This window comes from Leptonychotes weddellii, chromosome 10 (assembly GCF_054177405.1).
Source record: "Leptonychotes weddellii isolate Sample4059 chromosome 10, ASM5417740v2, whole genome shotgun sequence".
Classification (NCBI taxonomy): Eukaryota; Metazoa; Chordata; class Mammalia; order Carnivora; family Phocidae; genus Leptonychotes; species Leptonychotes weddellii.
This window is the reverse complement of record NC_138378.1, coordinates 109,056,028-109,072,213: the sequence shown is the minus strand read 5'-3', so window position 1 is coordinate 109,072,213 and position 16,186 is coordinate 109,056,028. Positions and strand designations below refer to the sequence as shown.

The 16,186-nt window shown below is 36.7% G+C and overlaps 1 protein-coding gene across 3 annotated transcripts in view; it reads right to left on the bottom strand.

The window, feature by feature from the left end:
• Positions 1-16,186, bottom strand: part of LDAH (lipid droplet associated hydrolase) — a 92,060-nt gene that overhangs the window by 11,117 nt on the left and 64,757 nt on the right. For all 3 annotated transcript variants that reach the window (XM_081797142.1, XM_081797143.1, XM_081797144.1), the window contains one exon: positions 6,174-6,408. In XM_081797142.1, coding sequence (XP_081653268.1) covers positions 6,174-6,408 — 235 coding nt within the window. The remainder of the gene's footprint in view (positions 1-6,173; positions 6,409-16,186) is intronic.

Sequence of the window (16,186 nt, the reverse complement as noted above, 5' to 3'; positions counted from 1 at the left end):
TTGGGGAAAAATAATACAACTTTTTAGAGTAGCAGATAATATATACATATAAATTTCTTTAGAAAAATATAGTAAAACTTTCATTGAATCATTGAATTCTAAATCTGAGGTGATATCCTAGTGTTGTATCCAATCACCTTTTGTCCTAAATCCTAATACCGACCACATACACACACACAAAACTTTTCTGTCATGTTGCATTTTAGGCTAAATTTCCATGAATTATTAAAGCTGCAGTTGCCTTTTAACAATAGATTTTTCTAAGCTACACACATAAATGAGAGAATAGGTAACATGGGAGTCTGGTTTTGTCTTACTCAAAAAATTATTCTGAGATTGAGTTAAAAATATTTTGAGAAGAAGTGTGTTCTTTTCATATCACTGTACATGTTTAAAACAGTTATTTCCATATAGATCAAGGAAAGGAAAGATAATGAAAGCTTTTTTTATAAGAATGTATGCAACAAAGTAACAGAACCTACCAGGAATGCCCTTTGTCTCTGCACTATGTTTTTCTAGATAGATAACTGATATGAATTAAAACATGAATTTGGCCTAACTAATGACCCTAGAATATTTTTTAATTATCTTGACCTGTGATATTGCTAAGCTAAAATATATTTGCTTTTAGCTTTGATCAAGAGATCCAATTTAGCTGTCTCAGTGAAAAGCCTATTTCTTATGAAACAGAAGAACATCTATTGTAAAGAAAATATGCAGTAGCAAACATTCCAGAATTAAAATTAAGCTAAAAAAAACCCCATATATTTTCTTTAAAAACAACATTTAAAACAATCTGATTACGCAAATTGATCTGATGAACATGGTGGTACAGTTTATAAAGTATGCTAACTAGAATTAGGGTACTCTTTGAATGCTGGGTAGGAAGTGATGTTTCACTCCCTCAATCTGCTGAAGAAGGCTAATGCATAGACTCCCAGCCTGTAGGAAGTGCCTTCTTTGCCAAAAGGGCAATAGCATTTGAAATACTTGAATATTTTGGTTCCTTGAATTTTTCAGACCTTACTACAACAAAAAAATATGTGTATAAACTAAAGGATACAGAAAATCAGTGTCTATCTAGATAGGGCAGGATTTATTATCCACTATTTGGACTAGCAAACTTCCTCCGTTTGTTTCTGTGAGATTTCTACTGGAGCACAGACATTACATAATGTGCAAACACTGCAAGGCTTCCTAAAAGTCAAGCGGGCGTGTTAAAGGTCACTGTCTAGATGACAGGAAAGCCAGAGAAACAGGTCTGCAGGGGATGTCACGGATGGCACAGACCACCGAGAATGATCTTGGAGCCAGTCTTCCTTTCCCTTGGTGAGCCCTCTCTTTGTGTAACCTAAAAATCATACCTTCCGACTCAAGTGGGTTGGTTTGAATACTGATTACCTTCACCATTCATGGGATATAAGCTCGGCAGGAGCCCATTAATCATTTGCAAAAGCCCAGGTCTTATGAGTATTGGTCTCGCTCAGCTGAAACCATCTTCCTTTTATAGTAAGCAAGGTAATGGGAATCACCTAAGGGATAGCCAGGGCAAGCCTGGGCAAAGGCAGTTTCCGGAGTACTTGTTGCAAGAAGAGACCAGGGTGATGTGGAATCCCAAGCGGACAGGTAGGAAGAGGCTGGCTAGGATGACTGAAATTCTTGGTTAAGGATCAGCCTAGGGTCACTCCCAGGAGACTTAATTAAGACCCATGTAAACCATGAACCAAGAACCCAAAGAAAAAAGACAAGTAATTTTTGCCTGCTTTGCCTTTCCCCAAGGTACACAGACTGAGTGGGTAACAGGGAAAAAGACCCCTGAAGTACCGCTCACTTGAACATCAGAAGGCCAGATCTAGAACAAAGAGAATAGAAAATCAGAGAAGGAAGGATGGCAGAAATAGCAGAGCTGTGCTCCAAAAGTTTGTTTGCACGTTAGTTGTTTGGCACAGAGATGAAGCAAGGCAGCTGGGAGCTCAGTCTAGAGTCTAATTTGCACATAGTATCACTCTACAGTGGTTGTGTGGAAAAGGAATCCCAGGGCTCCCCAAGCAGCAATGTGGCTGGAAGACTCTGGCTGCCTTGAGCCAAGGAGGGTAGTGTGTCATGTCTGAACTATCTGTTTCTTTTCTTTTCTTTTTTTTTAAGATTTTATTTATTTAAGAGAGAGAATGAGATAGAGAGAGAGACAGCATGAGAGGGGGGAGGGTCAGAGGGAGAAGCAGACTCCCCGCTGAGCAGGGAGCCCGATGCGGGACTCGATCCCGGGACTCCAGGATCATGACCTGAGCCGAAGGCAGTCGCTTAACCAACTGAACCACCCAGGCACCCCCAAACTATCTGTTTCTTGATGCCTGCACTTGGGGTCTCTGGAAGACATAGCAGGTCAACTGCTACAGCTGGATGGATGATTCCTTTCTCTTATGTGCAGCTTAATCAGCCCACTTCTCAAAGAGGGTGCTTAGAACTCTGGTGTAGAAAAATTGGAAAATACCTTTATATAATTACCTCTTTTAGTTAAAAACATTAAACACTTGACTATATGTCATATGTGTTACATAGTCACTAAACGTATACAGAAAAACAAATAAAACTTTCATATACCCCATGTCCTGGTTTGGGTTTAGAAACTATTTCTAAGGAGGTATAAGCAAAGCACAGGTGGCTGCCTATCTAATGCCTATCTGAAACTCAGATGTTTTGGGTGAAGTGTTCTATAAAAGTCTATTAAATCCTGTTGGTTGATACTGTGGTTGAATTCTTCTATATCCTTGCTAATTTTCTGTCTTGTTCTATCAATTGTTGAGAGAGGTGTGCTTAAGTACCCAACTGTAATTGGGGATTTGTCCATTACTCCTTTCAGTTCTATCGGCTTTGCTTCTTATATTTTGCAGCTCTCTTGTTTGGTGCACACACGTTTAGGATTGCTATGTCTTCTGTCCTTTTATTATTATTATGCAATGTCCCTCTCTGTCCCTCGTAATTTTCTTTGCTCTGAAGTCTATTTTATCTAATATTAATACAGTCATTCCTGGTTCCTTTTGATTAATGTTTACATGATGTATCTTCTTCCATTCTTTTACTTTCAATCTACCTATATAATTATATTTGAACTGGGATGTCTGAAGACAGCACATACTTAGGTAATGTTTTTTAATCCACTCTGCCAATCTTTGTTTTTTAATTGGTGTATTTTGACCATTTACATGTAATGTAATTATTGGTATGTTAGAGCTTCAATGCCACTTTATTATTTGTTTTCTGTTTGTTCTATTTTTTTGTTTCTCTGTGTTCTTTCTCTTGCCTTCCTACATGTTACTGAATATGCAGGGATTTTGGTACTTAGTAGGAAAAGCAGGGAAAAGTACATCCATTCCATTTTCCTGGAAGCAGAATTCCTTGGAGGAAAATGGAGTCCCTAACTGGAAAATGCTTTTTATAATCTCCTCTATAGGGTAAAAAGAAAAATACCAAAACACTGCCTGTTCACTCTACAGGAATATTGGGCCTGGTTTCCTTGGCTGGTTTCTCCTAAGTTCTCACACTGGACTAACAGGGTGCCCCCTGGATTATTATAAAGAGTCCATATATACTATATACAGAATTTTTCCCACCATCTGACAGCTAGGGTGGAGAATCAGAAGGATAAGTTTTAAAATTAAAGCTTGATGAAAATTAAAATTAAACCTTCTATTTCTATTTTTATTTTATGTCTAGGGAAATAAAATGATTTATTGAAGTATATGTGGAGTAATTTTATATTCATTTGCCGCAATTTCAAGTAACTTCCATTTGGTCTCAAATAATTTCCAAAGGTGTATTGGCCCTTAGAAATCATCAAGTCTAACTTCTGGTCTGATCAATGACCAAGAACCAGACAGGGGAAGGGTTTCTGACTTGCAGTCAATGCCTTTCTCACTTAGGGCATCTCTTTCTCTTCTATAATAGGAGGGAAAGGATAAGGGGCCGGACCACGTCTTTAAGGGGCCTCTCCAACTTCGGTCATTGGTGGTTTTTATAACTGTCCTTAGCCCTGCTTCCCTTCTTCCTATCTCATCTTCTTCCACTGCTATGCTAAGTCTATAATAAAGAATGGGGGTTGGAGAGAGTATGGAACAGACACAAATCTACAAATACAGAAAATATATTGAACTTTGTATTTGCAATCACTTTTCTTACTACATATTTGGAAAAAATACCTCATACAACCAATCTGTAGCTGTACAACAGGGCTGTGACTTGTTTCTAGATTCATTATATACATGATAGTGTGGCACTTTTTTTTTTTTTAGTGTGGCACTCTTAACGCAGGTGAGCATGGTAAGCTTTATTCAGGAGTCCTGCCTTTATGATCAACTGGGGCAAAAAGATGATAGTAGCAGTTATGGTAAAAGGAAGCTTTAGCATAGTGGTAGATTGCCAAAGTTTGAACACTACCCACTAGTTGTATGACTGTGCAAATCATGTAACTTCTCTGTATCTCTGTATCTTCATCTGTAAAATGGCAACAGTAAAATACCCAAACCTGATTAGTTCTGAGGACTACAAGTAAAAGCTTAGAACAGTGCCATTAGCTGCTGCTGCAACTGTTGTTATATCATTCACTGAAGGCTTATTATAAATAAAATATTATATAGATACTTTGCATATATTATCATATTTAATCCTACAATAACTTTTTGAGCTATAGATTAAGAAAGGATTATCTATTTATTTATTTTAATCAATTTTATTTTATTATGTTGTGTTAGTCACCATACATTACATCATTAGTTTTTGATGTAGTGTTCCATGATTCATTGTTTGTGTATAACACCCAGTGCTCCATGCAGTAAGTGTCCTCCTTAATACCCATCACTGGGCTAACCCATCCTCCCATCCCCTCCCCTCTAGAACCCTCAGTTTGTTTCTCAGAGTCCATAGTCTCTCATGGTTCATCTCCCCCTCCGATTTTCCCCCCCTTCATTTAAGAAAGGATTATTTTATTATGAAAATGATTTATAAATATTCTAATTACTATTAACTAAAAAGGCAGATTACATTTACAAACCAAGGTTGAAGCCAAAAAGCAAAGTAGCAAATATTTCCTGGCACATTCAGAAAATATAATCAGCACAACACCCAGTGTTGTATTACTATGACTATTATTTATTACTTTTATCATTTAAACCCCTCCAAAAACATTTAAAGAGGAAAATAAAAGCACTGCCTGTTCACTCTACAGGAATATTGGGCCTGGTTTCCTTGGCTGGTTTCTCCTAAGTTCTCACACTGGACTAACAGGGTGCCCCCTGGATTCCTATAAAGATTCCATGTGTACTATATACAGAATTTTTCCCACCATCTGACAGCTAGGGTGGAGAATCAGAAGGGTAAGTTTTAAAATTAAAGCTTGATGAAAATTAAAATTAAACCTTCTATTTCTATTTTTATTTTATGTCTATTTTTTTTTTTTTAAGCTTTTGGGAGAAAGAAACCAACAAATAATTCCTTGCTCAATATTCACCGACTGTCTGAGGTTATTCTCTTACCACTTTCTGATACTAGAATAAACATATACATTTTATTTTTCCTTTCTTTTATTTTTAAATTTTATTTTTTAAATTTTATTTAAATACAAGTTAGTTAACATAGAGTATTATTAGTTTCATTGGTAGAATTTAGTGTTTTGTCAGTTACATATAATACCCAGCGCTCATTACATCAAGTGCCTCCTTAATGCTCATCACCCAATTAGCCCATAGTTAAGAGTCTCTTATGGTTTCTCTCCCTCTATCTTATTTTTCCTTCCCTTCTCCTATGTTCATCAGTTGTTTCTTCAATTCCACACGAGTGAAATCATATGGTATTTGTCTTTCTCTGACTTGTTTCGCTTAACATAATACACTCTAGTTCCATCCATGTAGTTGCAAATGGCAAGTCAGTTAAGACTTCATTCTTTTAATCACTGCACAGAAGTCTGTTTGCATTTCTATACACCAATAATGAAGCAGCAGAAAGAGAAATCAAGGAATCGATCCCATTTATAATTGCACCAAAAAACCACAAGATACCTAGGAATAAACCTAGCCAAACAGGTAAAAGATCTGTACTCTGAAAACTATAGAACACTTAAGAAAAAAAGTGAGGAAGACACAAAGAGATGGAAAAACATACACATTTTAAAATGTGCTTACCAAGGCAGAATGGTTCTAATACATTCAGAACCGAAAATTCGCTCTGCAGGTTCATCATTCGAAGGCCAATTCTGATCACAAAGGACTTGATTTTCTCAGGCCATGGTTTAAGTAGAAGGTAGGCAAAAACATAGAGTGCATATCGAAGCTGGCACAGAAGTGGAGTGGCGATCCTGCCATTCGGTGACTCGGCCATTCGCTCAATTGTTGGAAAGAGCAGAAAGGAGCGAATTATCTATAATAAAAAACATACTTTGATGAGAAGTTTTCTTAAGGGATAACCCACTGTTTTACTGTTTCTTCCATACAGTATGGACAAATGGGGTTTCAGAATATGACTAAAGATCTGTTGTGAAAGAGAACCACCATCTGCTTGTCTTCTTACTGCACAAGCCATCTGGGGGAGAATATAAGGATGTCCCCTTGAGTTACTGGGGTTAATTTTTAGGGTGAGGAGCACGTCAGATTCCTAGATACTTTTCTGACTGGGACAGCAATTCACAATCCTTTTGAAAGGCTGCTGGAATTAGGAATTCATGTCCCATCTCAGTAGTTACACCACCTCGACTGACTAGTGATACCAGAAGAAAGTAGAGCTACATAAAGAACCCTGGTTCTAGTCAGCATTTCTTTTACTGATTATATTTGGGGATAGTTCACTTTGGAAAATGTCTTTTCCTTACTCTTACCAATAAAAGATAATCTTTAAGAGGACCAAATACAACAAATACATTTCTAACACCTAATATAACCTTACTAAAGTGCAGGCCAGAAACAAGCAAAGCTGGAAATCTCTACCTACATGGGAAAATGTTCAAGGACAAAAATATAATTTCAACTGAACTCATCAGGATATCAGGAAATATATACTCCACAAGAAAGAAGAGCATTGCTAAAACATTTTAAATTTACCATTATCTACCATATTAATATTTTAAAAATATATAAAAATAATTTCTATGAGGGGCCAGAAAAGGCAAATAGTTAAGCACAATCCCTATTAATAACAGAGTAACATAAGTGAAATAGATCACCAATGTTAACAGATTGTAGAACAGAAAATGAGAATGGACACAATGGTTTTATTTTTTAAAAAAATGTTTAAATTAAGTATAAGCTACAAACAGAAAAGCATATAAAACTTTAATGGCCAGTTTAACACATAATGGATAAAATGAACAGCTATGTGGATCCAACAACAAAACACTCCCAGCATGGCGTTTTCCAATCCCAACTCCTACCTCTGCTCACATCATAGGTAACCTCTATCCTGACTTCCTTACTTTGCTTTATACCAATACTTAACACTCCTTAATACTATAATCACTTCCTTCTTTTGCTTTACATTAATAGTTGCCATCCTGCAATTGACTCAATTGTGACTCCCCTGAAATGTGATGAAACATGATTATATGTAGAGATAAATGAGGTCACAGGGTGGGGCTCTGATAGGTAGGATTAGTGTCCTTACAAGGAGATTCACCAGAGAGCTCGCTCTCTCTCCCCAAGCACATACAAAGAGGTCTGGTGAACACACGTCTCACCAGGAACTGAACATGCTGTCATGCTGATCTTGGACTTCAAACCTCCAGAATGGCGAGAAAATAAATGTCACTGGTTTGAGCCCCCTAGTCTATGGTATTTTGCTACGGCAGTTCGAGCAGACTAACACATATTCCTTAGTACCAAAGTTAAATCTTGTCTGTTGATGAATTTTATTTAAATGCAATCAGCAGTATGTTTTTGTGTTTTACTTCCTTCACTCAACACTGTAAGATTCATCCATGTTGATATACGTAGCAACAGCTTATTATCTTGGCTCTATAGTTTTCCACTGTATGAATATACTGTTATTTATTTTACTGATAGATATTTGGGTTGTTTTCAGTCCAGAGATATTACAAACATGCTGCTATGAACATTTTTATATGTGTCTCTTGGTGCATGTATGCATGTAGTTCTGTTGATAATATCACTCAAGGTAGAAATACTATGTCATATGGTATCTCTAAGTTCAGCTTTAGTAGGTAATTCCAAATAGTTTCCCAAAGTAGTTGTACTAATGTACCCCCACACCAACAGACACAAGACTCCTATTGTTACATACCTGCACTACATTTGGTACTGACAAACTCTTTAATTTTGACTAACCTGATGAATAGTGGTATTTTACTGTGGCTTTGTGTTTCTCTGATGACCAGTAAGGTTGAACAACTTTTATGTGTTTACATTTTCTATATCCCCTGAAATGTTTATTTAAGTCTCTTGCACACTTTTCTATTAGGCTGCCTATCATTTTCTCTCCTTGATTTGTAGTCTTGTTTTTGTTTTTTTTATTCTAGATACTAGTCCTTTGTCATTTTGTAGTCTTGGCTTGCCTGTTCCTCTCTTATTTTTTTCTTAACGGACATAAATTCCTTAAGTTCGATGCAGTTGAATTTAAATCTTTTTTTTTGTACTTACTATTCTTTGTGCCTAGCTCAAAAAGTTCTTGTCCAGCCTCAAATCATGAAGATATTACTTTTTTTCATTCAAAATGCTCCCTTAGAAATTAGGTAAAGCTACCTCTTAGTGGAGTCTTTTCCTTTGATTCCAGCTATCAGTGATTTGTCATTTCCCTTATGTGTTTACATTCCTCCTTTTGGATGAACTGAATGCACTTTTCCTGGAAGGACCCGACAGTACACCTACACTGACAGTCCTTTTCCATAATAACCTGTAGGGTGGCACTGCCCAAACGTTCAAGTTGATCTGTAATTCTCACTAATATACAGTCTCTCTGTTAGTGTCTCTAATAAAGAACAGGGATTTGAGGGTGAAACTGGGGAGGACCCTTTTCTTTCTAATCATCTTTCTTGTTTTTCCTTGGTCATATCTGTCAGTTGAGTGCTCAGCCATTTCCTTTTCACTCAATAGTAGCTGAGATATTTTAGTTGTTTCCTTTTTGGTCATAATAATTTGACCTCTACTAGGTCTCCTCCTCTGTCACATCAGTAAGAATGTACTGTTCCTTGTGGTCTTGGTGGTGAATAAGACATTCTTTGGGAGCAGGAAGCCACAGCTTTTTCTGATGACTTTTTTAAATGCTGCCTTGGCAACTTTACATGTAAAATGCTCATAATGTGCTTTTGGAGTGAATGTAGGGTTTCAGCTAGAATATGTGAGTTTCTGCCACCTTAACATCTTCTTCAGTACAAAGCAGAGGAGATGGTAGATGGACTGTGTGTGCTTAATTAAGGCATTCATGGGGACTTGTGATGCAGATGACTGTGGACTCCAGAGCATCAGGTATGATCCAGAATCCTCCATTCAGAGCCAGCTGCCTACTCTGCAATGGGTTTATACAAAGATTACATATAAAGATTCACATAAAGGTTATGGAATCTCTGTGAAGTCTGACTAACCAAGAAAAGTCAGTTAAAGGAATCATCCTCCCTGGATGCCACTTTCAGTGTGAATTCCAACCCAGTGTATTCAAACACAGACAGAGAAGGAATGAGATCAGCTCTGGAATCCCAGGACTTCTCTGCTATTCGGTCTTCTTCTTCCCCTCTGGTGTAGCACTGGGATATGGCATTCCTGATTCTGCCATAACCACCACAGAGTGAGAACACAGGGTAAGCAGGGCACGCTGCACCAGCATCATAACTGCAGGCCTCTGCCATCGCAGGAGGCACCTGTAAAGAATCCAACAGCCCTGAACAGTGGTATGCTGCTACTTCACTTCTGCCTTTCTGTCCAAAGACATTCTTCAGGACCACGACCAATGGCTCAAAGTCAAATGTGACTGCTGTCACTCTTAGAGATGTGGAATATCCCCGTCAGACTGGCAAAAATTATGAAGTCTCACAATACCGAGTGTTAAAGATATGGACCAATACGAACTCTTACACAACATGACATTAATGATTACACTTTCTGCCTGTTTTTGAGACCCCACTTTAGGGGGTGTCTGGAACTCACACAGAAAGTACGATTTTATCATTTTGTCAAATGTTACCAGTTTAATTTGGGGATCTGGCACTTACTTGTTTACCAAGCAGCATGCTTTAAGAGTCCGAGACGTAGAAATGATGAATTCTCTCAGCACTGCAGTGGTGTTACAATTAACCACTGATTTTTACACCTTCAAATTCAGAAATCTTTCCTTATGTTTTGGGTAGTTCTAACATCATGAGTCCTTTTATACCTGTAAGTGCTACCAATGTTCTATTGGACTTAACAAGTCGTGAGAGATTCAAACAGGGATGGGTTTACACAGAGCAATCTTTGGTGCTGGGAGAGGCAGGGTTTCTAGCTGCCCTGCAGAGGCCTCCCAGCAGAAGGGCCAAGAAGGAGCTACTTTTCCCAACCACAGGAAGTCTTCTCCCTTGAGGCTGGAAGCAGGTGTTAGCAGCTGCAGTGGCCGCAAAGGAAAAGATGAAGGAACTGACTTCTTGGCTTCAGCTGGGCTCTCATTCGCCAGTCTCACCAGGAGCCTTAGGAACACACCATGCTGACAAATCCAGGTGAGCCACAGTCCGCGGGCCCGGCAGCTAGCATTCTTTAATAGTATCCCCAAGAGCTGTGGTCTAGTCTTCCACACTTAAGTTCATAATCTACCTGAAGCTGATTGTTATGTGTGCCATGAAATATGGGTCTAATTTAATTTCTTAACATATGGAAACGTGATTGTCCCAGCACTATGAACTGTAAAGGCTGCCCTTTCCCTGCTTTTCTGCACGGACACTCCTGTTGTGAATCCCATGTAGATGTGAATGGGTTCTTTTCAGTGCTATCTGACCCGTTCTGCTGGCCTACCTCTCTCAGTCTGTGCCAAGAGCACAGTGTCATACTCAGAAAAGCTTCATTATATTTTGATATTTGGTACAGTAAGTTAAACCCCAGCTTGTTCTTCAAAAATGCCTTGGGTATTTTTGGCTCTCTGCATTTCCATAAACATTTTGGAATTGGCTATTCAAGTTCCACAAACATCTCATTGAGATTCTGATTGTGCTAAATTTAAAAATTAACTCGAGGAAAAGTAGTATCTTTACAATATTGAGTTTTCCAACCCATGAACATGGGATAGTTCTCTTTTTTTGTGTCTCTAAAAATGTTTATACATTTTACATGTAGTCATCTTGCACAACTTTTGTCAGATTATTAGGTACTTATTTTGTTATGCTATTGTAAATGGGGTATTTTAAAAATTTCATTTTCTAGGAGTGCTTGGGGGGCTTAGTTGGCTAAGCATCCAACTCTTGGTTTTGTCCGGCTCAGGTCATGATCTCATGGTCGTGGGATCGAGCCCCGCATTGGGCTCTGTGCTCAGTGCAGTCTGCCTCAGATTCTCTTTCCCTCTCCCTCCCGCTTGTACTCTCTGTCTCAAATAAAGTCTTTAAAAAAAATTCATTTTCTAAATGGTTGCTGCTTATATATGATATAAATAATATTTACATGTTGATTTTGTGTCCAGCAAACTTATTAAAGTCCCTTAGTTCTAATAAGTTGTCTGTAGATATTTTGGATTTTCTAAGTACATAGTCTTATCATCCACATTAATGATAGTGTTATTTCTTCCTTTCAGATCCTTGTATCTTTTTTTTCTTACATTACCTAAGCTAACCAAAACCTTAATACAATGCTAACAGAAGTAATTCTTGTTCCCAAACTAAAAAAAATTTTTTCCCAATATAATCACAAAACATGATATGCACTGAAGGTTTTCTAGAGATATACTTTGTCAGATTAAAAACATTTTCTATTCCTAGTTCGTTAATTGCTTTTAAAAATCATAAATGGATGTTGAGTTTTATCAGTTACCTTTTTTGTATCTATTGGGATGATTTTATGATTTTTTTCCTTTCATTTATTAATGTGGGAAACTATCAATTGATTTTCTAATGCGAAATTAACTTTTCATTCTTGGGATAAACCCACGTGGTCATGATTCATCCTTTTTACATGGTTTCCTAGTATTTTGTGTAGGACTTTTGCATGTTGATAAGTGAGTCTGGTCTATGACTTTCTTTTCTTGTATTACTTTTTTCCAGGTTTAGATGTAAAGGGTTTGCTAGTTTGAGGAAATTGAGTTGGAGAGTATGGTCTCCTCTTCTGTTGCCTAGAGGATTTTGTAAAATAATAATGATTTATTCTCCAAATATTTGATAGAATTCATCAGTGAAGCCTGGAGTATAGTTTTAGGAAGTTTTGCCTATTGATGGATTCAATTTATTTAATGGCTTAGGACCATTCAGGCTTTTAAAAGTTCTTCTTGGAAAAATAATAAAAGTTCTTCTTCAATATGTTTAATGTTTTCTTTTCCTAGGGGTTTGTCTATTTCATTTAAACTTCAAAATTTACTGGCATGAAGTTATTTATAATATCCTGTGATTATACTTCAATCTCTGGACCACAGTAGTGATATTACCTCTTTCATTCCTGATATTGACTATTACTACCTGACAGAGTAAACCTTTATAATTATGAAAGAACTCTCTTCAGGGGCGCCTGGGTGGCTCAGTCAGTTAAGTGTCTGCCTTGGGCTCATGTTGTGATCCCAGGACTCTGGGATGGAGCCCCACATCGGGCTCCCTGCTCCGTGGGAAGTCTGCTTCTCTCTCTCCCTCTGCCCCTCCCCCTGCTTATGCTCACTCACTCTCTGTCAAATGAATAAATAAAATCTTAAAAAAAAAAAAAAAAACTCTCTTCATTTCTAGCATGCTTTTCCCTTAGGGCTTATTTTAATATGAACACAGCTACTACAGCTTTCTTTTGATTAGAATTTATAAGATACAACTTTTCCCACTCTTTCACTTTCTACCTTTCTATGGCCTTATATTCAGAGGTTATATTTGGATGTTTTTCTCTAACTAATCTGACAGTCTTTGTCTTTTAACTAATATGATTAATATGCTTACTACTTTTTTATTTAAATAATTCCTAATATTTTGGAGCTAAGTCTAAAATCTAAACCTAAAATCCTACTTTGTTGTTTTATTTTTTGTGTACCTTCACCTTATTTTTTCTTCTTTCTTACTATCTTTTGCAATGAGAAAGATATAAATAATAAATAAAATTGATAATAAATATTAAATAATTGAGTAAATGATCCAAAAGTGATTAAAGCATGTATGTAAGTCACAAAAATGATTAATAATTCTAAAGTAATTAAATGACAATTTAAGGAATAAATAACAATAAATAAAAAAAATAAAATAATAAATAAGAAAAATGTGCATGTTAGTAAACTCAAGTCCATGGTGATATAGGGAAGAAATACAATGAAAGGAGATTAGGAATTACTGGAAGTGGTGGTGTAGTTTTAAATAGGGTGTCGAGGGAAGGCTACAAAGAAAGCTGACATTTGTGCAAAGGCAGTCATGGAGTGAGCTGGAAGATATTCGGAAAAAAAGTTTTTCTGGGAGACGGAGGAGCAAGTCAAGTGCAAAGGGTGTAAGACAGAACCTAATTTGGTGTGTTGAGCAAAAGCACAGAGAACAGTATCGCTGGGGTGGGGTGTGTGAAAGGACAGCAGGTCATGCTGTGATCACAGGGACAGCAGGAGGGAGAGAGGATGTAGGGTCTGATAGGACTTTGGGTTTTACTGTGAGTAGCTAAGAAGCCTTTGAAGGGTTCTGGAAACAAGATTGATGTGTTTGACTTCCATTTTAATAGAATTACTCTGTTGTTGTACTGTTAATACTGTCTCAAAAGTGCTAAATCAATGAAATTAGACAAGATAAAAAATGAGTTATAAATATTGGAAAGGCAAAATTACCATTATTTATGACTTATGTTTAAAACATTAAAAAATCCCATGTACAAAAATAATAGCTAAATACAAATGTAAGAAGAAATGTAGTGCACTTATCTAAAGAAAACTTTAAAACACAATGGGACATTTCTTTGTTCTTCTGTTGCAAAAGAGATCTGAATTCTCCCACTAAATTAATGCATCAATTCAATTCATTTCAATCCCAATTAAAATACTAAAAGATGATTCTTATTTTGAAATTTAATGAATTGTATTAATGTTCATTTGGAAAATAAAATGCACTAACTAGGAATTCTGAAAAAGAAGAGAAAGAGATCGGCTCTCCGAAATACTAGACAGATTATGAAGCTACAATGGTTGGAACTATTTATCAGAAAACAATCACATAGCTCAGTGGAACATAAAAGAGTCTCAAAACAAACCTGAATACATGCGGGAATAAAATTTATGATGAAAGCATCAGTGGAGAAGAAAAGTTGTTCAATAAATGCTGTTGGGAAAACTGGAAAAAAGAATTACTGGGAGTAGCCAAGGATTGGAGATGAGAGTTCATAAGGAGGAGTGGACCCACATATGGTGGTGTGCCCATACAATGGAAAACTATATTACAATGAGACATCAGGTAGATTTGCATGTGCTGACAACAAGGATGTCCAATTTCTCTTTCTTCTTTGAGACCAGCTGGTCGGGACTGTGAATAAAAGGGAGTTAGCAAACTTTAAAGGAATCATTCTATGTATTTGGGCTCATATGCTCTTTGGGCTTTCAATTCTGAAAACACAAAGGCAATTTTGCTTATTTTCCGGTTTTTCAACTACATCCTATGAATGATACCTGGAGAATTAACGTCACTGAATAATGCAGTCTCCACCAACTGGAATTTAACTGTTCAGCTCTCAATCTTATTTTCTCCTCCAGGCAACTTTTAAGCCGTACTAGTAAAAAACGAAACCAACTACTATCATCAGGGATTTGGCTAAAAGGATAATTCCAGGGAATAATGTGAGATCAGTACATTTAATCCTAATCCCCTAAACCTTCTGCCACTTATAAAAGCACCGTGGATGATAAATGAAAATATTCAGAACTAGGACCCTCAGGTGCTACAAATTCTTCATTAGGAAAGTAAAACGAATATATGTTCTCTTGAACTCTGTTTGTAAAAGCAGAAAATACATTAAATGGGAAAGCTAGAAAGAAATGTTTTCATTTTTTTTCCTGGCCAATCCACAGTTAAACCAGAACAATCACCTAATGAAAATGACCTGCTTTCCCAGAAGTCTGGTGGTTTAGTCCTTTATGATAACTCATTGCTCATTTTAGTTTCAAGTTTACTCACTTCAAAACAAGGGCTTCTTTGTGTTTATTAAAATGTCCTTAAAAGATTTAGAGAATATAAATGGTTAATACAGTTACTGTCATACTAAAAAATACACCATACAGATTCCATACTAGTTATGTAACCCACAGTACAAAGAACTTCAGACTGATCAAATCAGCTGGCAGAAAGAGGAAGCAATCCATTACTTTGTATAAATGATCCATTACTGTGACCCATGTTAAACAAAACTGCATGCAAGGGAAACTCTAAAAATACACGAGCAACTACAGGGTTACATGTGGTTGATCTGTATCAATAATAAAATGAGAATTCAAGTGCACTCTGAAATCATGGGAATGTGCTGAAACAATAAGGAAGTTCAAATACATACTCTGAATGCATCATTACCTCTCAAAACTGTAAGAAGACCAAAGATTGCTTATCACAACTAATACTTAGTTGATGAGACTGGTTTTCCTCTCTTGCCTTTGGAGAACAACAGTTATTACCTGTTAGGTGAAACTTATATTTTTCATAGATACCATAATGGTAACTTCAATGAAATTTATAGTCCAAATTTGATAGGATAAGCCACAGTAATAAACATTTTTTTATTCATACAGAAACCTATTGGCAAAAAAATCACCAAGGTCAAGGAAGTATACCCAATTTTATAACACAGCTGTGCAGAGAAGGTTTCCAAATCTGTGTACGTGACAAAACATTTTCTTATGTTATGGTCTCATTAAAGAAAGAACTTCTAGGCTGGCCAGTTCATTCTACTCTAAGGAAACATTCTCATATACTTCACATGCTCATTTGAAATCTACCAGAGTCAACTTTGATGATGAAGCACCACCATGTTTTCTTGAGTAGTGCAGGAAAGTAAATATATACATTGGGACTTTTTTTTTTTTTTTCCCCACACTGGGA